Source organism: Megascapheus bottae, chromosome 3 (assembly GCF_031878675.1).
Source record: "Megascapheus bottae isolate mThoBot1 chromosome 3, mThoBot2.hap1, whole genome shotgun sequence".
NCBI classification, from domain to species: domain Eukaryota; kingdom Metazoa; phylum Chordata; class Mammalia; order Rodentia; family Geomyidae; genus Megascapheus; species Megascapheus bottae.
The window spans coordinates 86,259,920-86,285,883 of record NC_143511.1 but is presented as its reverse complement, the minus strand read 5'-3'; the positions used below and the strand labels follow the sequence as shown (position 1 = coordinate 86,285,883).

At 52.1% G+C, this 25,964-nt stretch overlaps 1 protein-coding gene and 1 long non-coding RNA gene across 3 annotated transcripts in view; both read right to left on the bottom strand.

Moving 5' to 3' along the window:
- Nucleotides 1-2,639, bottom strand: part of Fubp3 (far upstream element binding protein 3) — a 54,159-nt gene extending 51,520 nt beyond the window's left edge. The window contains exon 1 of one of the 2 annotated variants that reach the window (XM_090330824.1): nt 2,544-2,639. In XM_090330824.1, coding sequence (XP_090186950.1) covers nt 2,544-2,555 — 12 coding nt within the window. In that variant the 5' untranslated portion in view covers nt 2,556-2,639. Of the gene's footprint in view, nt 1-1,881; nt 1,987-2,543 lie in introns of those variants that run through there. The other variant, XM_090330823.1, reaches the window with a different exon arrangement.
- A 7,149-nt stretch (nt 2,640-9,788) lies between these two features.
- LOC150066042 (uncharacterized) lies at nt 9,789-11,664 on the bottom strand. Its single transcript, XR_016534821.1, has 3 exons — nt 11,491-11,664; nt 10,353-10,460; nt 9,789-9,865 (listed from the first exon to the last, which is right to left on the bottom strand). It is a non-coding gene; the product is annotated as an uncharacterized LOC150066042 (long non-coding RNA).
- Nucleotides 11,665-25,964: the final 14,300 nt, after the last annotated feature.

Sequence of the window (25,964 nt, the reverse complement as noted above, 5' to 3'; positions counted from 1 at the left end):
CAGCAATTAATCAGCAAAAGACTAGATGGGGAGGCGTGGCTCAAGTGGTAGAACACCAGTCTTGAACGAAAAAGCCAAGCAAGAATACCAGGCCTTAAGTTCAAGCCCCAGGAGCCCCAGTTTAGTGCCAGAAGTGGCACTAAACAACAAAAGCAGACTCCATCTGAAGAAGGCTAATAAGAATGTAAGTTCAAAGCCAGTGGCTCATACCTGTAATCCTGGCTACTCAGGAGGTTGAGATCTGAGGATCACTGTGCCAGTCCAGATAGGAAGCCCAAGACTCTTCACCTAACCAGCAACTATTAGGATGTGGAGGTGTGGCTCAAGTGGTAGAGTGCCAGCTTTGAGTAAGAAAGCTAAGCCCAAGTCCTGAGTTCAAGCCCCAAGCCTGGCAAACACAAAAGAGTCTCCCTGTACAGCAGGGTGTCCAAAAATATGAGCAGCAGGAAATCTTTTCAATGGTTCAAAATTCATTTCATGTTCAACTACAGGCCTTCTGCAATGCTGGGGCTCTGAGTCCTTTAAAGCAGGGAATATAATTCTTCCTGAACACAGAAGGCCAACAAGGTGATGGTAACATATCAGTGGAGTGAAAACCATGACATATGAGTAGCCAATGAAAAACAAGGCTCAGGACCCTGCATGCACAACAGTGGAGAACACAATACCATACCAACCAGTGCAATGAGGGAAAGAAGTAGGTGACACAGGGGTCATGAGTTTGGCCTGGTGGTAGAGTGCTTGCCTAGCATGCACAAAGACCCAGGTTCAATTCTTCGGTACCACATACATAGAAAAGCTGGAAATGGTGCTGTTGCTCAAGTGGTAGAGCACTAGCCTAGAGGAAAAAGCCCAAGGACAGTGCTCAGGCCCTGAGTTCAAACCCCAGGACTGGCAAAAAAGGGAAAAAGAAGCAGCAAGAAACATTCATCAGATAATAAAACTTCAGGCGGTAGTACATGTTTACAAAGTTCTGGGATTCAACTTAGTATGAACTGAAGTGTCAGTATCTGAGAGGCAGGTAGGGTTCTTTCTCTTGGAACACTGAAAAGAGGTGGAAAGATCACATCTTCCGGTACCTACATGGAGACCAGACTTTACTACAACCATTTCTGTGAGGGATCAAGCAGCCATTAGTTACAGCTCAATTTTAAAGCATCAGCACACGTACAGAAACATCAGCAGAGATGATGGAGGCAAGACACTGAACGAAATGTTAGAACTAACTTGTTACTATGACTTTTAGTCGTGATCAAGGTCAAGCTCTGTCCTAAGCCCGAAAGTATTTTTGGCAGGCCCCCTATCCATTCTCCTGGCAAGCCCGAGCTTTCTGAAAACCCACATTGACGAAGTGCACGGCACTGTCTGATGTAGTTTCACCGAGGGAACAGATTCACCTGGCACTCCAGTAGAAGAAAATGCGTAGGACCCATTTAACCTCTTCCTCTCTCCACAAAGTTTTCACAAAACTAGGATAATCCTCCCAAGATTTTTCCCCCCCTTTTCCTACTCCACTCTAGAAACGTAGGAAATCCAAATGATGCGCTGCTCCAAGTCCTAGCAAGCCGCTGCTACTGGGGCAGGAGACGGCGGCTCCCCGTCCCCTCCGCCCGGAGGCCCCGGGAGAGGCGCTCAGGCAGACCCCTCTCCCCGCGGCTTCTCGCACCTGGAGAACCCGCCTGGCAGGCCGGGTCGGGCCTCGCAGCGGCGGCGCCTCTTCCCCAGGCAGCTCCGGGCTGCAGGAGCCCCGGACAGCTGGCCGCGGCCGAAGCGTCGGCCCGGGCCGCCTCCCGCCCCCCAGGCCCGACCCCCGTCCTGCCCGCCGGGCCCCGCCCGCGCCGCCTCGGCCTCGCGTGCTCCCGCCAGCTGGCCGCGCCGTACCTGCCGGACCCGGTGCAGGGCGTCCACGAAGCCCTCGGCCTTCATGCCCACTGGAGCGCTCTGCCCCTGCACCAGCTCCGCCATTACAGCCCCCGCCGCCCCCGCCGCCGCCCCCGCCGCCGCCGCCGCCGCCGCTGGTCTCCCGGGTCCGGCCTCCCGCTCCGCTCCGGGACCCGTAGCCGGAAAGGGAAAGCCGCCCTACTTCCGGCGGAAGAGGCGGTTCGCTGGAGACAAGTAGCGTTGAGTCTGAGGAGAGGCGGGTCGGAACACGTGGTCTCGGCCCGGCCGGAAGTGTGGGCGGGGCCGCGGCCCGGGGGGCGGGGCTGGACCCTGTCCATCTGGAGGCGCTGGTCGCGGCCCCGCCCTTCCCAGGAGGGCTCCGTCTGGGGGGCCGTGGCGACTCCCTCGGAGCTCCCCGCCGGCTGTCTCTGGGAGGAGACACCTGGCTTTCCCAGACGTCTGGGCCTGGGCATCGCTTCCTGAAGGAGCCCTGGTGCCTTGGGAGCGAGAGCCTGGCCGCGGTGCCCGTGTGGGTGGGTGGGTGGCAGGGAGTCCCGGGCCCGGCTCTGGTGGTCGGCTCACTCTGGGATGGTAACCCCACTTCCCGGGGGGCTGGGGGCTCCGGGAGGAGACTCAGGAAACCCAGCTCCGTGTCCACTCACGCGGCCTTCCATGACTCTGGAAGCAGGAGCTAGCCCAGGACCGTCACCGCTTCCTTGCCGGCTGGGTCAAAGCCTTCATTGCCGGAGGACTTCTTGGAATGGCTATTTGTCCTGATGGTTGGTGACTGGGTGCTTCGAAGCCAGGCCGGGGATCTGAGGGCTCGGATACACCTGAGCCTCTGGGTTGAACCGAAGGGGGAAGACAGTGACTCACACCCGTCTCGTGAATGGCCATTCCAAGTTGGGCCGTCCCGTTTTGGATGGATTCCATTGCCTTATGATATTTCGAATCCCTTTGATGTCAAGGAGTTGAGTTTAATGCCCAACTATGTTGTCATTGTTTTTGTAGTGCTACTGGGGCTTGAACTCAGGGTCTGGGCTGTCCCTTAGCTTTTTTACTTCAAGCGGATGCTCCACCACTTGAGCTACAGCCCTGCTTCCAGCTTTTGGTGGTTAGTGGGAGATAAAGAGTTTCATGAACTTTCCTGCCTGGATTGGCTTTGAACCTTGATCCTCAGGTCCCAATGTCCTGAGGAGCTAGATATGAGCCCCAGTGCCCAGACTTTAGCATCGTTTATAGATGAAGAATTAGAGGTTAGGGACTTACATAGAGTTGGTGACTGTGTTGAGGCTGCTTCAGGCAACACAGAAAGCAGAGGTGACAGTGTGACAAAGCAGCCTTCCAGGGCCCCTGACAGTGTTCTGGACCACTGGAATTCCTGGAGACCAGGTTGAGAGTGTGACGGCCTAAAGGCTGACATACAGTAAGGAAGCCCAAGCAACATGAGGAGTCCACAGTTAAATGCTGCTGTTAGTGTCCCAGCTGGTATGAAGCTCAGGGTCATGGGGTCATCCTAGCTCAGTATCTGTGTTTCAGTCCACCCTCAGGATGATTCCTGTTGCTACACCTTGGAGTCACTCCAGACTAGAATACTCCCAGCTGGTGCCTCAGACATCAAGGGAAGAGCCGAGCATTCCCTAGTGGGCTGTCGAACTTCCCTTCCCTTTCCTCTTTCTCCTCCCCCTTCCTCCCCTCCTCTTCCTTCCCCTTACATCTCTCTTCCCTTCCTCTTTTCCATTTCCCTTCCCCTTCCTTCCCTCCCTCCCTCTCTCTCTTCCTTCTTGAGACAGGGTCCTACTATGTAACCCAATTGGCCTCTGTCCTCCTCTGTCCTCAGCCTTTACCATGCTGAGCTCTGTTATCATTTGTGATCCTAAAATCTGTGGTATTGTAAAATGGTCGTTTGTGATGTTTTTAGGGAGGTTCATTTTGCAGTTTTAATAACTGGAATGTGAACAACTAGGTCTCAGTTTTTCTGGGGGGCTTCTGACTGTGTAGACCACAGCTCAGAGTAGCCCTTCTTCCTGCCTCAGTGTCTAGGATCCATTTTGGGGAGCATGAATTCCCTGCTATTTCTGGCCTGCCCCTTTGGACCCAGCAGGGCTCCCCAAGGCAAGCAGAGGAAGGAAGCCTCCGGGTAGGCCTGAGAGTAGCTACTGAGCTGGCAGGGTTTAGTTAGGCAGGGAATGACAGCTCACTAGTCAGAGCTTGAACTCTCTCCCCTGTGGAGCCCAAGCCTGCTCTGAACTCCTCCTCTGAGGACAATGCCAAAGCCCCTGAAACAGAAGACTAGACACAGGCTGAAGATGCTTTGTGACATTTTCAATAAGTTTTAGTGTGTCAATCCATCCATGCCTCCTACCCCAGCCCTTCCGGGGCTATGCAGCTATTTCCATGTGGGTTTAGGGTCAAGAAAGCAGGAAGTGGACCACGGTCAACTTTCAGGAGGGGCCCTGAGCATCCCCCCCACACACACCTGTCTTCCCAGCACACCAAGCTCTTCCAGTGAGACTGCAGTGGGGAAAGCCATACCGGGGGAACTTCCCTCCATGGGCTCCCTGGGAGCCTTTTGTAAACTCCAGGACTCAGATGGGGGTTCTGAGAGTGGAGACACTTCTGCCTGCAAGGCGCTCCATATATTCTGTTCCCCAGGGAACTAAGACTAGATACTCAATTGTGTTTCACAGGTGAACAAATGAATGCAGGTTTTTCTGAGCAGTCCACTCCACAGGACCCCACTTCCCTCACTTCTAGTTACAAGTCTAGTCTTAGGCCAGTAGCTCATACCTATAATCCTAGCTACTCAAGAGGCTGAATCCTGAGGATTGTGATTCAAAGCTAACCTGGACAGGGAAGTCCATGAGATTCTTACCTTCGATGACTCACCAAAAAGCCAAAGGTAGAATTGTGGCTCAAGTGATAGAGAATTAGCCTTGAACACAAAAGCTTAAGGACATAGCACCTAGGGCCTGATTTCAAGCCCCAGGACTGGTACAAAAAAAAAATAAATAAACAAAAGGTCTACTCCCTGGCTCATCCCCGATCACCTAGTTTTTCTCTCAAGAGAAAGAAGGTGCTTGCCTCTGGAAAAGGCAAATTTTTACTAAAACCTGAGGGTTTGCGTTATTATTATTATTGCTTTATTTTCTCTTTGCTGTGCTTTGTGTCTGTGCTTAAATTCAGGGCCTCCTACTCATACTCAAGGCTAGAGCTCTACTATTTGTACTACACCTTCAATTCCAGCTTTTTGGCAGTTGAGTAGAGCTAAAAGAGTCTTAGATTTGTCAGTCTGGGACTGCCTTGGAACTACAGTCCTCAGGTCTCAGCCTCCTGAGTGGGTAGGATTACAACCGTGAGACACCATTACCCAGCATCTCACTGGTTTTGTTATTGTTCTTGGGAGACAAGGTTAGAGGAATCAGTGGCTGACCAAGACCTTGTATCACCTCTTCCATAGATGGGGACATGAAGCTCAGAGAAGATAAGCAACTTGTCTGAAGTCCTACATCTCAGAAGTGGGGTGGTCCTAATTTTGCACCCAGGACTGCTCCAGTTGGCACTGTTGCTCCTCTCTGGTCACGCTTCCTTCAGGCAGCTGTGTTTGGTTCAATGACTCGCTTGTCTGCCGGAGCCCCGAAGCCTCCTTGGGAAGGCTGGTCCCAGGGCTGGGTGGCTGGAGGTGAGAGTTGGAAACCGACTTAGTTTATTATGAATGAAAAGCAGATGTGATTTCCAATGCTGGGCTTTGGCTGCCCATGCTGGATGGAGCTGGGCCCTGGTGAGCAGTCACACCAAATAAAACATATTATTTAGGAGTGATTGGAAAGCAGACAAGCTGAAAACATTGTGCACAGAAGGGCTCCTGCAATCTGCTCATGAGCATCCAAATCACTTCCCCAGCCTCCTCTGTGGATTCACATTTAGGGCAATTTCTTTCATGGTAACGCAGCTCCAGGAAATGAACTTGGGCTCCTAGATGTACAATTTCCCAGCTGAACAAATCTTGGACTCAGTGCAGGGAAAGGGGTGCAGGGTGACCAGCTCTCTCCCGGGCTTCCCCTATGCTGTCCTCTCAGATGCTTTCTGAGTTGCAACTCCTTGGCCATTGGGTTTCATGAGAAAGATGGGCAGAGAGCTGTGAGGCACAGAGAGGTAAAGGTGTATTCAGAGTCATAGAGCTCTCCCTGGAGGGGGCTCCAAAGTGTATGGAAGGTGACACTGTCTAGCAGGTGCCATGTGACACCAATAGCATGGTGATATTTGGTGGTCCCAGGGATTGAACTCAGGACCTTGGGCTTCCTAATACTGCAGCTCTGCCATTCAGCACAACTTATACCAATGCCATTTTTGCATTGGTTATTTATTTTTCTCTTTGTGCCACTACTGAGGGTTGCACTCAGGGCCTGGGCACCGTCCGTTACTTTTTTTTTTTTTTTCTCTCAAGGTTAGCACTCTATGACTTAAGCCCCACCTCTACTTCTGGCTTTTTGGTGGTCAATTGGAGATAAGAGTCTCATGGACTTTAACTGTCTGACTGGCTTTGAATTTTGATTCTTAGAACTCAGCCTCCCGAGTAGCTAGGATTACAGGCATGAGCTACCAGGACCAGGCTGCACAGTTTATTTTTGAGATTGAGTTTCCCTACATTGTTGGGGTAACAGCCATTGCCTACTGCACCCAGGCATTGCATATTACCCACAGCCGGAATAACAGGTACATGCCAGCATATCCAGCCATTAGATGGGATGCCATCTAAATTCTTGTTTTAAATTTTTCCCAGATTGGCTTTGAACCTCCATTCTCCATTCAGCTCCTCCCACATAGCTAGGAATACAGTTTTGAGCCACCACTCCCAGCTGCTTACCTCCTTAGATATTTAGAGGGAGGCAATAATGTGGCGAGTCAGACATGTGTACAGGCAGTTGATGGGTCAGGAGGCCCTGTGGTGGGTAGACACGTGTCTTTTTAACTACAGTTGGTATGGGCCCTGAGTTTGGCCTAGTGGTAGAGTGCTTGCCTAGCATGCATGAAGACCCAGATTCGATTCCTCGGTACCACATACATAGAAAAAGCCAGAAGTGGTGCTGTGGCTCAAGTAGTAGAGCTCTAGCCTTGAGAAAGCCCAAGGACAGGGCTCAGACCCTGGGTTCAAGTCCCAGGACTGGCAAAAAAAATTTTAATTACTGTGGGTGAAGGCAGGACTAGGTCTTTAACTGGAGGGAGGAGGAAGGTCACAGAGATCAAGAGCTACCAACCCGAATGTTGCTAACAAGAGAATGGCAAGGAGCCCAGGTGTCCAGTCTGAAAGCTGAGTGTGCTGCCCATCCCCAGACATGAGTGTACCTAGCATCTGGCCATACCTCCACATCTGTGAAGGAAGGAGCTGTGGCACCCTAGTGCTGGGTGCTGACATTCTGGAGAGAGTCACTCTTTGAGGCATTGATTACCTAATCAATACCTTCTGCTGTTTGGAGATGAAGTGTCTCCCAAAAGCATGTATGGTTAGACCTGGCCCACTTCAGACTTTTGGGAAGTGGTTGGATCATAAAGACTGAGGCGATGCTGGAATCTAACTTGATGGCACCTTAATCTGGAAACTAGGATGGCTATAATGGGAGGAAATAAGTGTGTGTGTGTGTTTCAAAGGGCATCATCTTTCCTGTCTATTTCTCTTTGCTTCCTGGCTCTCATGAAGTGAGCATTTTTCTTCTGCCACCCCCTCCCACCATGATATTTTTGGTGGGTTTTTTTTTGGGGGGGAAGGGGTTTGGACACTGTCCCTGAGAATTTTTGCTCACTATATCACTAGATCCCCAGCTCCACTTCCAGCTTTTTGGTGGTTGGTTGAAGATAACAGTTTTATGGAATTTCTTGCCTAGGCTGGCTTCAAACTGTTATCCTCAATACCTCAGCCTCCTGTGTAGCTATAATTTTGGCATGTTCTCTTGGAAGCATTGATTAACTATTTTGGAGATTAAAGTCCCCCAAAGATGTGAGCTATAAAGTCTAGTCCCCAATCACTGTTTACAGGTGGGACTTTGGGAGGTGACTGGATCATGAAGAATCTGATCCAATTAGTGTACAAATCAGTTCATGAAGTCATGATTTTGTGGCACCTTGGAAAGTGATGGAAACTAGGAAATAAGTGCCTAACTGCAGGAAGTAGGTGATGGTGGAGTGTCTTTCAGAGGGTAGAACTTCTCTTGTCTATTTTTGCTCTGCTTCCTAGCTGCCAGGAAGTGAGCAGCTCTTGCCTACCCCACCCCTCCACCATGATGCTCTGTGTGTGTGCATGTGTATGTTTGCTTCCTAGCTGCCAGGAGGTGAGCAGTCTTCCTCTGCCATACCCTTCTACCATGATGCTTCTGACAAGACTGAAAGCAATATACAGCCAGTCTACTGGGGCCTGAAACTGTGAGCCAAAATAAATCCTTCTTCCCTGGTTTCCGCTAGTAAAATTTTATCAGCTAGCAGACACTCACACTGCAGCTCATTTCCTACTCAGTTTACGGCCGACGGGAGACAGAGGGGCCCAGTGTGTGGGTGTGTGTCTCCCACATAGTCATTCATGGGTCCAGGGTCCAGTGCATGAGAATGGTGGGTGCAGGACATTTTAAGACAGGCCAGAAGTGATGACATCATTTCTACCTTACATTCCATTGGTCAGTATCTAGCCACATGGCTCTACTTACCTGCAGGGGCACCTGGGAAATGTAGTCTAGCTCTGAGCTTGGAAGGCCCAGGGGGACTTGTGATGACCCTCTAGTGTTACACCCAGTTTTTCAGGTGAGAAAAACAAATGGCTTGGGGCAATGCAAGGGCTCCCTGTGAAGGGGAGAGCTAGAGGTCAGCCTTGTGCGCCCTGGAGTTCTACCCCTCACCACCAGGCTACATGGAGGTAATGGGCACCCCTTGGGAGGCTCATAGGTGCCGGATGTGTGTTTGAGAGTGGGAGTTCTGGGCCCAACTCCTGATTCTGTCTTTTACCCACACTGTGACTTAGGGCAGGTCAGATAAACTGCTCTATACCACAGTTTCCCCTCCTGTAAAATGGAAACGGTATTAGGATTGTACCATATGGAGGCTGTCTGAGAACGCTGAGTTCACCCATCAGGAGCCTTTGGGCCAGGGCCCGACAGATGGCCTGGGACTCATTCTCCGCAGGAACCTAGAACTCACTCTCTACCCTGTGGCATTGGCCTCAGTAGCAGGAACTCCAGCTCTTAGCTGGTTCATCACATTGCAGGTCTAGGCCTAGAACAATCTAGGATACCCCTCCAGGGAAGACAAATTAACCCCCAGCGAGCTGGAAGTGGGGCTGTGGCTCAAGGGGTAGAGTACAAGCCTTAAGCAGCAAAATCTGAGGCCCAGTGCCCAAGCCCTGAGTTCAAGCCTCAGCACCACCAACCCCCTGTCAAAAAAAGAAAAAGAAAGAAACCATCAGGGCCAGATGTCGCTTCCCATAGGGCAAAATACAGCCCTTAAACACTCCCCCAAGAAATTCATGATTTAAATCTGATGTTGAAAGAACAACAATAATGAGATATAAAAAGATGGAGTGGGAACGAGTGGGAGGGGGAGGGGCCCAGTCAAGTCCCTCCCCCCCATGCCAAGTGAGGAAAGCATACAGGGAAAAAAAAAATTGAAATTAGTTGTGACAGCTGAAATTCTCTGCTCTACAGACGACATTTGACAGGGTACTTAAAAAAATAATAAGAAAAGGGAAAGCGGTTTGGGTCGCCCAAAGAAGGGGGAGGACGGGGGATTTCAAGTGACACAAGACGCCTAATTCAAGCTTCTTAGATTGCAAAAGCTCTTCTTACCTAAGGGGCCTGCTGCCTTTATTTTTATCCAAATGGCTCAATTACCGCAAAGCCCCACAGAGAAAATTACGGATGTTTGCCTCTATTTTTCTCCTCTTGTCTCGACAACTGTAGATATTTTGTTTTCCTTCTTTCTCTCATGCTCTCTCTCTCTCTCCCTTTTTTGGTAGTGGGGGGGCAAAGAGAGAAAGGGGGTGTTCAGATGAGTTGAGAGGCTGAGGCTTTTGAATTGCTCCTCAGAGCCCACCTCTCTCTCTCTCTCTCTCTCTCTCTCTCTCTCTCTCTCTCTCTCTCTCTCTCTCTCTCTCTCACACACACACACACACACACACACACACACACACACACACGTTTAGGTTAGGCCACACACTGCAATTGGTCTTTTGTGTGTGTGTGTGTGTGTGTGTGTGTGTGTGTCCATGTTAACATTTGTCCTTTTTATCCTTTAATATGTCCATGACATCCGTCCCTTTGCTTCCTCTCTTCTCTTCTCCTGGGGGGTTCGCCCCCCCCTCCCCGGGTTCCTGGAGCTCCAGTGGTTCCCTTGGGTGCCCTGCTGTACCCCTCCCCGTGGTCCTCCCTCAGCTCAGCTATTTCCAAACCTGCAATAGACTCAGGAAGACACAGAGGTACCCATTTTCCAACCTTTCTATTGGGTCTCCATTTGTCATTTTCAGAATTGGCACTCCAGGGGGCCTGAGCCGGCAGCAGCTGCTGTCATGCTTGGGCATTCTGCTAAGTGAGGGGTGCAACCTGTGTAGAGACCAGAAAGGGTTCTGGGGCTCTAAGGAGTAGTCTGTGCATCACGCCCTGTGACCCTGATGGCATGGGGAGTGGCAGGTTCAAGGGAGGGGCTCCTTTTCCATCTCTTTTTCCTCTGTTCCTGAAAAGGGTCCCAAGGGGGCCCTGCTAGGCCATGCCCCTCTTGGTTATAGCACTGACCTTGAGGTATATCCCTGGCTTCAGTGACACAAGGCACTGCGTTTCCCTCCACCCTGGCTTCATCCTGAACTTGATCGCCTGTGCCCTGTTCCTTCCTGCCTTGAACACTTCCAATGTAGATGCCTCGCCTGCCCTCCTCTCTCTGTCAGAAGCTTTCCTTGCCCCCTGTATCAGACCAGGCTCCCATCCCACCTGCGCATGGGCTAACACTGAAAATCTCCAGGCCCCACGAAAAGGATGCAGTCTGCCAACATCAGCACGGACGGAGGCTTGGTCCAGCCCACGAGGCATGTCCAAGCCATAGAAATACTCCACCACTTTATCCACTGCAACTGCCGGTGATGCCAGCCTGCCTGTCCCTGTCCACTGGCCTCTAGTCACCAGCAAGTCCTGGTTGGCATCTGTCACCTCCACCAGCCTGTAAATCCCCCATCCTGCCTCCCAGCTGGATATGCAGGTGGGTGGCACACACTGTGGGTGCCCCCTACATAGCTAGGCCCAAAGGCCTTCCAGGGCCAGACTGTCTCTGGGAACCACTAAATGTTGTCCCAGTAGCTCCTTCCTATGCTTGACTCTGCTGGTGTCTTTGCTGCTGGCAGAATTAAAACATAGATGTGGAGGGCTACATCGGCAGAGAGCAGGGCACAGTTGTCAAGAGGTCTTGGAGCAAATTCCAAGCTCAGCCATGTCTAGTCTTGGGATCTTGGGAAACTGACCAAACTCTCCTGAGCCTCAGGGTTCTGTCTCTGAGAAAAGAGAGAGGGAGAGAGAAGAGGAGAGATTGGGTAGCATAAGGCACATAAATTACCTAACCCTTTGTGTCTTCATGATTTAGGCCTACCTTCATATTTGTCATTTATTTGTTTTGCTGGCACTGTGGCTAGAACTCAGGATCTGGTGCTGCTTGCTTGCTCAGCTTCAGTCTGTCACTAGAGCTAGGCCTCCAGTCCAGCTTTTGGCTAGTAACTTTGGAGATGGAGCCTCTTGGACTCTTCTGCCGAGGCTGGTTTCAAACCATACCCTTCAGGATCTCAGCCTCCTATAGGTAGCCAGGCTTACAGATGTGAGCAACTGACACCCGCTTACTTAAGTCTTTTTGAGGTAGAGTTTTGTTAGGTAGCCCAGGCTGGCCTCAAGTCATAATCCTCAATTCAGTGGCCTGGGATCGCAAATGAACTCTTTGATCATTTTCTTGACTTTTGTAGTCTGAGTGCTTCTTGTCTGCCTCTCCAGCCCGCTGTCTAGTCAGCAAACTCTGCTCCAGTTTCTGGACACACACTGGCATCTCTGGGCAACAGAGAGTAGGATTGTCCCCCTCTGGAGCAAACAGGCTCCGAGAATTTCAACAACTTGCTAAAGGTTATGAGAAACACAGTAACCTGTCCAAGCTCAAAAACTGTACTCAGAGACATAATGTGCAGTGAAAGCAAGACTTAATGGTTAATGGTGGGCAGATTTTTCCTCCTCACCCCCATCCCCCATTGCCTGGATACTACGGGGTATATAATCTTCTTGGATTTCCTGGTGCTTGAACTCAGAGCCTGGGCACTGTCCTTGAATATTTTTTGCTCAAGGCTAGGGCTTTGCCCCTTGAGCCACAGTGTCATTTCCAGCCTTTTCTGTATATATAATACCAAAGAATTGAACCCAGGGCTTTGTACATGCTAGGCAAGCATTCTACCACTAGGCTATGTCCCTGTTTTGTTATCTTTTTAATGCCAGTCCTGGGACTTGAACTCAGAGTCTGGACACCGTCTCTGAGCTTCTTTCACGCGAGGCTAGCATTCTACCATGTGAGCCACCACTCTACTTCTGGCCCTTTTGTGTGTGTGTGATTAATTGGAAGTATAAGTGTCTCATGGACTTTCCTGCCCAGGCAGACTTTGAACCACAGTCCTCAAATCTCAGCTTCCTGCGTATCTAAGATTACAAGCATGAGCCTTTGGCACGTCGCTTCATATGCAGCTTTTCCTCACTTTCTCATTCATCGTAGTCCTCTTTTCCCCTTGCTAGATGACCTACCCTGCATGCCTAGGGGCCTTCCAAGTGTATAGACTTCAGGACGGCCACATCTGCAAGCTGTAAGTGATTGTGTAAACAAGCTCTTAGGAATTGTGTACTTAGCATCAGGTGCCTGTTTTGAAAACCCTCCACCACTGACTTTATTTCCAATAAGGTCATACAGTTACTGGGAAGGGGCTCAGAATCAGGCCCTTGGGATGCCAGCTCATGAGCTTTCAACTCTTCATCAAAAATACCTCTCCAGGGTGGGGAGTTTGGCCTAGTGGTAGAGTGCTTGCCTAGCATGCATGAAGACCCAGATTCGATTCCTCAGTACCACATACATAGAAAAAAAGCCAGAAGTGGTGCTGAGGCTCAAGTGGTAGAGCTCTAGCCTTGAGAAAGTCCAAGGACAGTGCTCAGGCCCTGAGGTCAAGCCAGGACTGACAAAAAAAAAAGCAAACAAACAAAAAAACCTCTCCAATTGGGCACTGGGGACTCACAGCTGTAATCCTAGCTATTCAGGAGGCTGAGATCTGAAAATCCAGGTTTGAAGCCATCCTGGAAAGACAAATCAGTAAGACTGTTATCTCCAATTAATAAGCAAAATTCCAGAAGCGGAGCTGTGGCTCAAGTGGTAGAGCACCGGTCATTATTGAAAAAAAAAAACTGAGCAAGAGACCCTTGAATTCAAGCTCGGGTGTGTGTGGGGAAACAATCTCTGCTCTGAATGTAGAATTGAAGCCAATGGAGAAAAATCAAAGATAGATACATGCAGAAGCTATTCTCAGGGCCCTTTCTCTCACCTAAGCTGCAAAAATGAGCAGTAACCACCTAATATGGCCAATACTTTTCATGATAAATGGGAACAAGCAGTTTTGTTTTGTCCTGGGGCTTAAACTCCTGGCTGCACTGAGGGTAAGTGAACTGGCTGGAGGTAAAACTGTTTGATCTGTGGGTACAGCCGCAGACCAAGTCCAAGGATGAGGGCAGAATCATTTTCAGCAAGATGACTTATGTAATGCCACCAAGCAAGTAATAGGTAGAGCTGGGACTCTTACTCAGGGATCCTGACTCCAGACCTGAGATCCAGGAACCCTGAGACAGGAGCAGTTGAACATACTCTCCTCAGCGCCCAGAGCTGGAGAGTAGTGGGTGGAACTCAACCAAAGCTTTTGAAGAACAAAGCAACCATAAAATTGCAGTCCAGCCATTCCTGGCTCTAAGCTTTCCCAGCCTGTGGGGCAGTTTCAAACAAGCTTGCTGCACCAGCCTTCCAAGTGAAATCTCATCCCAGACATCTGACCAACCAATGGAAGCCTTTGCTGTGATAGAGACAAGGTGGGCGCTGGCTCTGATCCAGTTACCACCTCCCTCTCATTTGCCTTTCTCCAGGCTCCTCCAGAGAGCCTGAGGCTCAAGCCCAAGGGTCTGATCAGGTGTCTAAAGCTCACCACAGCACAGCCAGCTGGTGCCTGTTACCTTCTCTTCCCAGCATGCCCCGCATGTACCCCACTTGCAGCCACCCATGCGTCCCCTGCCCAAGCTGAGTCCCACCTGTGTCTTGACTCACCGAAACCTCTGTCCATTCCAAATGGAACTTTTCTCCAGAGGACTAACTCCTATGCAGCCCTCAAAACATTGGAAATGTCTTGAGATACTGGGCAGTCATGTAGGAGTAGGGACGGGCTCTCCAGAGGAGCTCAGCAAAACAAGAGGAAGCCAAGGCTTTATTCCTTGTAATGCATTACCGACCTTTGTTCTGATTGGTAAGAGCTTAGGTTCCCTGTGAGCTATTGGCTAGTTTGAAAGGGGTTAAAGTTTATCCCAACACTCAACTGAACTCAAGATACCCAGCCAAAGCTAGAACATGTTTCAAGCAACCACATAAACAGAAAAGATTCTAACGCCTACAAAACATTGGGTCGTGAGCCCTCAACATGACAGGATTGTCCCTCACAGGGGGCTTGCTTCCTGCCCCGTGGCTAGTTTGCACAAGGAGGCAATACCAGGTCAGATCCCAGCTCACACAACTCACTCGAGGTTCTCAGGCAATCTTGTCTGATGTGAGGTGGCTCCCCAAACAGCGTGGGCAGCAGCAGTGCTCACTTCCACATGGACGAGCTCAGGCATGCCAAGGACTTGGCAGCGATGCCAATTAAGGGGATGGCTCTATTTCTCTGCTAGGCAAAGAATTCAGAGGCAAAGGAGTGGTGATAAGTCAGTGAGTTTATTGAAAGCAACAGTGGAGCCCAGATGGGATAGGGAGGCGTCAGAAGCCAGGAATGTCCCCTAGGTAAGTGGCCTTCATGCCCTACTGTGGGTCAGTGGGGCACCCTTGCAAACTCCTGTCCTTCACTGGTCTCTGCCCGTGAGCAGAAGCACGGAGGTTAAGGTGATAGGTCATCCTGATCGTGCAGGAATATGGTAGTGGACTTGATTGGTCATGTGCGAGAGTCTCTGAAGACTTCCTTCACTCCGGAGGTGGGAGTTTGAGTGGCAATCCAGGGCATTATGGGAAGAAGCAACACTTTGAACAGGAGACCAAGGCAGTGTAAGAACAAGAAGCACCCTGGTGGGCCATGTGTTGTCTCTGTTCATTGGATTCCTGCATTTTCATTCTTCTCTACTAAGAGGTCTCCTTCCTTCCCCTCGGCAGGGTGTCCAGTGCACCTGTCCACACCAGCTGCCTTTCCTGCACCTTGCCTCTGGGGTCCATTAATACTGGGGGTGGGGCTAACAGAGAGGAAGCCAAGGGTTTGCCCCTAAGTACCTAACAGGCCAGGCCAAGGTGAGGTCTAGGAACCAGGAGTTTGGCCTAGTGGTAGAGTGCTTGCCTAGCATGCACAAAGACCTGGGTTCGATTCCTCAGTACCACATACATAGAAAAAGCCAGAAGTGGTGCTGAGGCTCAAGTGGTAGAGCTCTAGCATTGAGAAAGCCCAAGGACAGTGCTCAGGCCCCGAGCTCAAGCCCCGGACTGACACCAAAAAGAAAATCTAGACATGAGGCAGAATGGTTGGAGCCTATGTGTGTTTGTGTGTGTGTGTGTGTGTGTGTGTATGTGTGTGTGTGTGTGTGTGTGTGCCAGTTCTGGGGCTTGAACTCAGGGCCTGGGTTCTGACCCTTAAACTTGTTTGCCTAAGGTTGGTACCCTACCACTTGAACCACAGCTTCCCTTCTAGCTTTTTGGTGGTTAGCTGGAGATGAGAGTCTCGTGGACTCTCTTGCCCAGTCTGGCTTTGAACTGAGATGCTCATATCTGAGCCTCCCTATTACATAGTTAGGATTACAGGCGTGACCACTGGCACCTGGTTCTGGATCTTGTTTTGACCCAAAGTGATGGTCAGTACAGATGTGAAGAATCAGTGGCGGGAAGCCGGGCGCAGTGCTCACACCTGTGAGCTGAGCTCCTCAGGAGGCTCAGATCTGAGGATGGAGATTCAACGCCAGCCTGGGCACTCAAGACCATGAGACGCTTATCTCCAACTAGCCACTAGAAAACGAAAAGTGGCGCTGTGGCTCAAGGGGTGGGATAGTAGCCTTGAGCTGAAGAGCTCGAGAGTCCAGGCCCAGAGGCCAAGCCCCAGGGCTGACAAGAAAGAAAGAAAGAAAGAAAGAAAGAAATAGAGAATTCCCATGGGGACCAAGATCCTGAGCTTGAGGGGTCAATAAGAGACCCTGTAGGTTGGTGACAGATGGGAGACACCCCAATTTTATAAGTAGGGACCCTCAAGGCTGTGAAAATCTGTTTCATTGTTTTTCTTCTCTTCTTTCTACGTTTTTGTATTGGTCCAATGTGTTTTGTTTCGCTGTTGTTTTCTGTAAGGACCACGTTACTCTGAAACTCAGAAGCAATTAAGTTCTTTTCCTTAGCGAGATCTGAAAAGAAAACACACGCATGTGTGCGCAGACTCACACACACAGTTTACCAGGAAGCAGAAGAGGCATCTGAAGCACAAATGAAGTGGGTGGCAGTTATCCCAGGGACCTGAGGCGAGTGAGTTATTTTCCTGAGCTGAGTCACTTTGACGAGACCCAAGGGAGAAATGGCAGGGCCACAGCACTGCTGGGCTGAAAAGAGGAGTCGGGGACACAGGAAGACATGTATCCACCTCAGCCTGGCATCTTACCAGTGCCTCTCCATTCCCTGGCTGAGACAGCACTGCCACTGCCACTGTCCTCTGTGGGCCACCATGCCTGTGGCTGTCCTGCCTCTGACAGAGGGCAGCAGCTCTCAGAGAGCAGTGGGCAGAGCAGTTGCAGGAATTGGGGACTTGCACACTCTCTAACGGAGTCCTGATCCAGTGGGTGGTGGTGACAGTTGAGCCCACAGATAGCAGGGTGCCTTGTCACTGCCCGTGTGACAGAAAGGACAAGCTACTGGCAAACCTATAATCCCTTGACTGTGGTATTGAACCCCTGCTTCCCATCACTGGGCTGAGGTGACACCGCTGGGGCCAGAGCCCAGAACATCTTTGCCACCCCCACCCCCCAGGGTGTTGAGCCCTGGAGGAAGAGCTCCCTGCTTCTGCTCTCTCCTCTTCCCAGAACTTCTTTGACAAAGCTAGACCTGCACCCTCTCTGTGGCTAAAGTCACACCCCTCGCACGGTCCATACGGGATTTCCAACTTGGGTACTCCCTAGCTGGCCATCACACTGGCTTCCTGTCTGGTCCTTCAAGCAGACCTGTCTCAGGACATTTGCACATGCCATTCTTATCCATGATGATTCAGCTTCCCATGACTTGGGCTGGCCAGGTTCTTATCCTTCAGTCTGTATCATAACTTATTGGGTCAAGGTCCCCTGCAATTGGGCCTGTTGGTGGCATCCACCCTCCAGACTGGGGCAAGGTGAAGTTCTTTGCTTAGCAAGTGTGTCAAGATCCTGACAGACCCCCCACCCCCACCCCCGACATACACTCTGTTCAGTGGATTCTCACAACACAGTTCAGGGCAGGTGCTGCTGTTGTGCTGTTGCTCTGCTGAGGAAGCCAACATCCAGAGAGGTTGAGGTTTGAAGTCACTCGACTTGCCAGGCGCTGGTGGCTGAAACCTGTAACCCTAACTGCCCAAGGGGCTAAGATCTGAGGATGATGGTTCGAAGCCAGTCTAGGCAGACAAATCAAAGAGACTCTCCTCTACAATTAATCAGCAAGATGCAGGAAATGGAGGCGTGGCTCTAATGGTGGAGTGCTAGCTTGGAGCAGAAAGGCTAAGAAAAAGTGCAAGGCCCTGAGTTCAAACCCCAGTACCAGCTCACATACACACATACACACACACCTTATCTACAGCAAGTCTGGATTTGAACCTTGCTATAGCGCTGAGTATTCAACCTGAGGCAGTTCTGGGGATCCTGGAGCAGACAAGAAAGTGGCAGAAACTCGGGGCCTCCCCCGAGCAGGGAGGAGAATTCTGCCCTCTGGGGTCCCAGGCTCACATATCCCAGGCTCAGAGCAGGAGGTGCAGAAGCAGAGGTGGGGAGACCCCAGCAGGGCTGGCCTGTTCCCTGGAGCTGGACTCTGGTTGGGGCTCCGAGAGGGGCTCCTTTCAGAACCGCCTCCCCCGGCCCCCGACCCTGCACAGCTGTTTAGCCCAATTAGCCAACAAGTGGCTGTTTTGTGGCATTGCCGCTGATGTGTTTGAAGTGGCTTTCTGAGTGGGAGAAGTGGGTAGGAGAGGCGAGTGGACAAAGAGGAGCCAGTGCATTAGGCTTGCTCCGCACGTGGCCGACATCATTCTTTCAAGCAAGTTGGGTTTGGTTGGCCCTGGAAGGATAAAGACACAAGAGGAGAGCGACCAGGGGCAGCCGCGTGCCATCCCCCATTGCCTCCCCTCCCCATCCAGTCCACGCACGGAAGCATAATGGCCAGACACTGGAGCAAGCTGGCCGACAGATGGGGTCCGCCTTGCTCTGGAGGGGAGGCCCGGCTGCACACACGGTGTTCAGGTGAAATAGCATGGCTGAATTAGCCAACCATTGTGCCTCCGAGTGGGTAATGTGCCTGCCTTTTCCTAATGGCCGCCCGGTCAGCGGAGAATGAAGCCACTTCTGAGTGCGCAGACCGTCCAAGGACAAAAGTCCCCCCTCCTCTCTGATGGCACAGGAACCGGGGAGAAGGGAGCCTCCCGCCCCTGGTTGAGAAGCAAGAAGTGGGCCGGGGGCCAGGAGCCATCGGCTACGCAGGAGGCTGAGATCTGAGGATCGTAGCTCAAATCCAGCCTGCGCAGGAAAGTCCCCGTGAGACACCTCCAGAAAAATACTCAAAAAGCCAGAGGTGATACTGTGGCTCCAAAATGGTAGAGCAAGAGTTTGGCCTAGTGGTAGAGTGCTTGCCTAGCATGCACGAAGACCGGGGTTCAATTCCTTGGTACCACATACATAGAAAAAGCCAGCAGTGATGCTGTGGCTCAAGTGGTAGAGCTCTAGCCTTGAGAAAACCCAAGGAGAGAGTTCAGGCTCTGAGTTCAAGCCCCAGGACTGGCAAAAAAAATGATAGAGCACTGGCCTTGAGCACGAAGAGGCTCAGAGACAGCACCCACCCCCTGAGTTCAAGGTCCTGGAGGGGAAACCGCTTTATTTTTGCTTCAAATTAATGCAGTTTGGCTTCTTAGCTCCTGCTTCTCTGTAGCCTTGGTTTTAGCTTCCTTAAAAACAAGGGGATGTAATTTAAAATGTTGCCTTCCATCCATAGACTCATCCACCCACCCAACTCCACCCATCCACAATCCCTCTATCTATCCATGCATCCTTCTATCTTCCCTCAAGCATCCACCCATCCCTCCCTATCCCTCCCTCCCTCCATCCTTTCACCCACTCCCCCCCCACACCTATCCCTCTCATTTGTCCGTGTATCCACCTACCCATCATCTTCCACTTAAATAGTCACTGAGGAAATACATTCTTCTGTTCTCTTTTGTGCTGGTACTAGGGCTTGAACTCAGGGCCTTGCACTCCTCTATTCCCAGCCTTTTTGCTGGTTAACGGGAGATACTCTCTTGCCAGGGCTGGCTTCAAACCTCCGTCCTCAGACCTCAGCCTCCTGAGTCACTAGGATGAAAGGTGAGAGCCATCAGCGCCACACACACACACACACACACGCACGCACGCACGCACGCATGCACGCACATATACACATTTCTGCCACCGTCCCGCCTCCTCCTCCTCCTCCTCCTTCTCCTCCTCCTCCTCCTCCTCCTCCCATAACTTCTCTCAAACCTGAATGTGGCCAGATGTGGTTAATGGGCAGACTAGTTGCTGCTCTGGGCAGTGGCCACATACTGTTTCCAGGACCCTTTTGCTCCATTGACCCTGCTTGGGGAGGGGGCGCTGTCAAAGCCACCTGCTCTTCCTGACAGCCCAGGCTGGCATGGGGTCAAGAGAGGACCGAAAGATATGGACACGGGGCCCTTCTACTCTTGTTAGCCTCGTCCTCCTGAGCACAGCGCTGCCCACACCGCTGGCCCTGCTGTGGACTGGGGAATGTCAAAACCGAGCCAGATTATCAGGAGGGATGGTTTCTAAAGCAGGTGGAGTTCAAGGCAGGGCGGTGTGTGTGTGTGTGTGTGTGGTATATCCTGAGACTCAGGGCCTCTCACCTTCATTTGTCCTCTCCTGTTGTCATGGCTGGCTTTCTACCACTTGATGAGAATCTCTCAGATTTGTCTCCTCAGATCTCAGCCTCCTGAGCATCTAGAATTACAGGCACGAGCAACAGCACCAGGCCAGTTTGTCTCTCTGAAATGTCAAGCTTGCTCCCAAACAATTCCCTGCGCTCTGTGAGCCGAGGGCCCACCCAGGCTCAGTTTCCCCAGCTGAATGACAGCTCTGGCAGGTTTGCGCAGAGACGCTGCAGTAGAACAACAGCGGCCTGTGGAGGTGTCGGGGCTAGCAGGTGGGGCGGCCGCCCTGGCTGAATGAGGGGTGTCCTCACTGCTGTTCTCACTGGTCCACCTGGGGGCTGTTTTCCCCAGCGCCATCCACCCAGCTAAACCAGGAGATGCATTACATCTCAGTGGGGTCAGGGGTCCACCAGCCCAGCTGGGAAATCGCCCGGGAGCTGTGTTTGAAAGCAATGCCCTGTGTTTTGGTTGCTTGAGGCTGGGGAGAAGCTGTTGAAGTTTGATATGGCTCTGGGGGATGAGGGGGCAAAGGGCTCCAGCCCAGGGAGGGCCAAATAGATCGATGGGAAACTGCCCTGACCTATGACCTCCAAGAGGGCTTGGAGCCACGTTCTGAACATGCCCTGGCGACTCTGCGGATGGGTTCTCCTCCCCCAGGACAGTGAGGGCAGTAAGGACAGGGGCAGGCAGTGCCAGGAAAGAGACAAGAGCCAGCCACAGCCTCCGGGGGCAGGCGGGTTTGCTTTTCCTCCTGTTCATTATGCCTTGGGGCACACACTTGTTTTTCTGGGCCTATTCTGTATTTGAAGGGATGTTGGGCTTTGAATTTGCTTGCTAGGTAGGTGATCTCACACCTGAGCGGAGCCATGCCTCTAGCCCTTTCCATGCATTTCTTATTCATGTATTACTTTATTTTATTTTATTGGCTCTTGTGCTTTTGCCAGGGCCTGGCCCTGGACTGGCTTCCTCTTTCTTACCTATGCCTTCTGCAAAGCTAGGATTACAGGTACACACCACACCTGACGTGTTGATGGGCTCTTGCTAACATTTGGTCAGGTTCAGCCTCGAACTTCCATCTTTCTGGTCTTGTCTCCCAAATAACTTGTCTTTGTTGTTGTTGTTTGGTTGGGTTTTTTTGACAGCTATGTAAGCCTGGCCTGGAATTCCCAATCCTTCTGCATCATCCTTATGAGTGCTAAGATTACAGGTGTGGACTACTTCTCCCTTCCTGGGGTAATGCTTTGTAGAGCTTGTCAGTGTGTCAATCTAGCATGGAACCAATCCCACAGCGGACTCAGAGCGGTGCTGTGGAGGTCTCAGCACGGGGCAGGGGGAGGGGAGGTCAGTTCAGGGTGGAGGAGGAGAGAAGGACTAGGACATGATCCACTAATTGAGTCTTAGGAAGCTCTCATGGCTTCGCTGCACTGGTCACCTGTCAGGTGTCCCTCCCTGGAGGGTCAAAAAATGCAGATCCAGCAACATGAAGCAGGCACGCAGCCACATTCCCGTGTATGTTGTATATCATGGTTCCTCAACTGGGGCAAGGAGGGAAAGGGGAGCCGCCCCCAATCCTGGTGGTGTCTACTGTCCTGCTTGCCCCAGCACTGTCCCTGGGGTGACACACAGCCAGAAGCTGGCGGACCCCGGTGTCAGCTAAGTTTCACCTTGGTTGGCTGGGCAAAGGCTGTTCCCTTCTGCCTCTGTTTCCTTATTTGTGCAATGGCTGGCTTTTTCCAAATGGACCAGGACCAGCCTGTACTCCTAAGATGTGGTTAATTCTCTCTTCTCACCCATGGCCCCTCTCTGTGTCATGAAGTGGCCAGTAGAGTAAGGCTCACATTCTTTACTTTTGCTGGTACTGGGGTTTGAACTCAGGGCTCCCAACCTGACTTTGGGAAGATGGATTAACCTCTCCGGGCCTCTATTCATTTCTTGATCCATGTTTGAAATTCCCAGAGGCACCTGATGACATCATGGTGACTGTTGCCCACAAACAGTGGCTACGCAGGGCTGGCTGGGCGGTGCCAGTGTCCTCTGCCCCGGGCATGAGGTATGCCAGCCATCTGGCCATATCTGCCTGCTTGCCTGCTTGCCTGCTTGCTTCTCTTTCAGCCCTGCCTGGTGCTGGCTGAGGGTATATGTCATGAAATTCTCTCTTGTTTGACTAGGGCCTTTCTTCCCAAGCTATCCTATTCCAGAAGCTTCCCAGACACTCCCTACCCCCTCACCGCCCCCCCCCCCCCGCCCCGCCCAGGAGGTCCACACACCGGCATCTCAGCCTCACCTGCCTGCTTTTTTCCCACAGGCAGGAGCTACATAAAGGACCATCACTGACCACTGCGATCGAGTGACCAGATTGTAGGGGTGGGAGGGCATTCGAGAGCTGTGTAGCTCTCTTGTCTCTGTCTGGGGTGGGGCCTGGACAAACTGCTCCCCCAGGGCACCCCTTTGTCCCAGTCCCTCTGGTGTCTGCGGCCCCAGAAGTCAGGGCTGTGGCAGCCGTCGGGCCCCATGGGCCAGCCCCAGCCACCAGCTTCCCAGCGATCTGGCCCAGGACGCAGATAAAGCCTCCTTTCAGAACTGGGCACCGGCTGCGGGGGGCTGGGGAAGAGCCTGGGGTCTGTGGAGGCACAAGACAAAGCCGCCTTGTTGGGAGGGCTCAGGGGGAGCAGAGAGCCCACTCTTTGGGAGAACCTTCCCCTCAGGGCTCACCGGGGCACGGGGCTATGAGCCTCGCCAACCCGGGACACGGGGGCAGGGGAGTGGGGCTGAGGGGCCTGGGATCATGAGGAGAGAGGTTCTTGGGGGGGGGGGGAACCCAGGCTGCTGCTCCACTTGCTTTTCTATCCTGAGGCACCTACAGTTTTCTGATGCTCTCGGAGCCAACTGAGTTCCCACGTCCTGCCTGCCTCCCGGCCCTTGTTCTCTCTCTCCATGCTCTTGGTTTCCACAACCTCTCACCTCTGAACACATTTCTTCCTCTGCCTGGAACATCTGTCCATGCTCGCCATCCTCAGAGGCTCCCCAAGTCCTCTAAGTGGCCTCCGTGAGACACCAACATCCTCTCCCCAGCAGCGAAGCTTGTTTGGAATGGGGGTGCTCTTGAACTCAGGGCCTGGGCACTATCCCTTAGTTTTTTTTCCCCATGTGTATGCACTGTGGCTCAAACGCAGGACCTTACATTCTTTCTTAGCTTTTTCCCTCCAGGCTAGCACTCCACCATTGGAGCTACCCCTGCATTTTCAGCATTTTTGTTGCTTAATTGGACCCTGGACTCGTGCCCAGTACTGTAGAGTGCTGACTTTGGTCTGTATCCACCCAAAGAAAGGGAGCTGAACCCCTACTTCTCTCTTCTCACCCCCACCCCTTCGAGACGATCCATATTGAAGCATGGCTGACATCTGTCTTTGTGATTGGGTCTGGTGGGTGGCAAGGCCCCGGGGAGGAGCTTCTGGCGCAGGAATGGGTGACAAGGCATAAATAAATGATCAGAAACAGCTGGCATGGGGGATGAACAGTGAGTTGTCCAACCTCAGACAGGATGGGGTCAGTGAGCCCAGATGGAGGGATCCCCGCGTATCAGGGCCGTTTCATGATGTCTGAGCCGAATCACCGGCAGGGTCTCTGTGGGACCCTGTGCAGTGGGACAGTGGGGGACACTGAGGTCAGAGTTGGTTCCAATCCATGCCTGCCCCCTCTCCAGGGTCAGAGTGTGTGGTGGGAGGGAGTTCCTGAGCCTCTGCCCTGCGCGAGGCTGTCTGTGTACATTTTTGCTCATGACAAGGCTATGGTTGGACCCGTTTCATAGAGGAGGAGACTGAGTCTCCACCAGGTAAAGCCAGGGCTGAGTCCATCCTGGTGGCGTGGTTGGCAGTGGCTACAGGCTGTGGCCAGGCAGGAAGCCCTCGAAGGCCTAGACGTGACCGATGACTACCACAGAAAGGCTGGTGAACGTGGCTTATGGCTGAGCACGGCCACTGTAGACCCCGTGTGGACCCCATGTGTGAGGCGACACTTGCCTAAAAGGGACTTGGCCTGCCCAGCTTCTAGAACCACTATAGAACCCGCTTACCAGGACGCTGCTGCGGGGAGGTCATTGGCTTCCGTCTCTCCAGGTCTGAGGCTCTGAAATGTCAACAGACATCAGATTCACCCAGGTAGTGGGTTTCTGGGTCTTAGGTTCAGACACAGGGCTGTAGGCCCAGCAAGCAAGATGTACTCCATCTCCTGTCCACACCTGCAGAGACCAGCCCTGCGGCCTTTCCGTTCAAACTCATTCAGCTCACTAGTTCCCTGGAGCCACGTCCAAACGTCCATCCTCGCTGAGCCCTCTTAGAGATTGGGGGCCTTTGGGGACAGCGTGAAGGAAAGTTCTACAAGAGCTTCTGAACAGGCAGGAGCTGCACAAACGACTTTTTTTGTTTTGTTAATGCCATTCTTGAACTCAGGACCTGTTGCTTTTTCACTCAAAGCTGGCGCTCTACCATTTGAGCCACAACAGTATTTTCAGCGTTTTTTGCTCCTTAATTGGCTAAGAGCTTCATGGGGTTTTTTTGTTTGTTTGTGTTTTTCCTGTCTGGACTGACTTTGAACCTCAATCCTCAGATCTCAGTCTGCTGAGCAGCTAGGATTATAGTATAAGCCACCAATACCTGGCATCAAGCTTTTCTCAAGTCAGATAATATATTTCTCCCCACACCATGGGTTTGTACAGCCAACTTTTGGGGGCGCTGGCTGGGGAAGCTAATGAGTACAGTTTCAGTCTGACTGAGTACACAACCCTGGGCAAAGCTTTGGTCTCAGTTTGTCCACCTGTATTTGATGGAATCACCTCTGAGGCTTTGTGCCAGGACAGCCAGGACAGACACCAGCACACAGACCGCGATGTGGCTGTGGCTTTAAAAGTGCCTGGAACACCCTGGGGCATCAGTGACCATGGTTAGCCACTGAGCGAGCCTGCTGGCGCGTGGGCCACCTGCAGAGCCCGCCACAGCTGGGGAGATTAGTCTCTTCCACTAGACAACACCCATTACCATGTTCCAATAGCCATCACTTCCGCTAGCGAGCTGCAGATGAGATATCGATTGTCTGACCTTTCCCCAGCCTGAGAGGCCTGTGGATCGCTCCGTGCCTGGCTCTACTCTGCTCCACAGTCAAGGCCGTGGGACTCTTGCCCCCTGAAACCATATGGAACGTCAAGGTCAAGGTGGAGCTGGCAGGGGCTGAACTCCCAGGTTTGAGGCTGGCTGAGGCCTGGGCTTTGCATGTGCTGTCATGGGCTGGAGGACAAGGCATAGGGAAGGACGTTTGCAGGGAGAGCAGCAATTGGGCACCTGGCATGGCCTCTGAGCTCTGGGAGCTCAGAGGGGCCTGGCTGTATCATAGGGCGTTGCAATGGAGTCTAAGATAGAGACAAGAGAGGATGCAGTTGGGTGGCCGGTGGAGGGAGGTTGGGAGGCCAGGGGAGGGGGGGGAGTGTGCAGGGGAACTACTGTCCTTGGTACCTTGCATCCTGGGCTCTACCCTGGCATCCAGGATTGCTGGCAGCTCCTGATTCCAGCTGTGTCTCCCTCTACATCTGGAGCACCAATCCAGGATAAGAGCGCTCCCTAGACCTCAGACAGCTCATGCAATGGAGGCTGTGCCTGCCTTCCACTTTGCCCCTCACCCCAGCATAGTCTGGTGTGAGCCC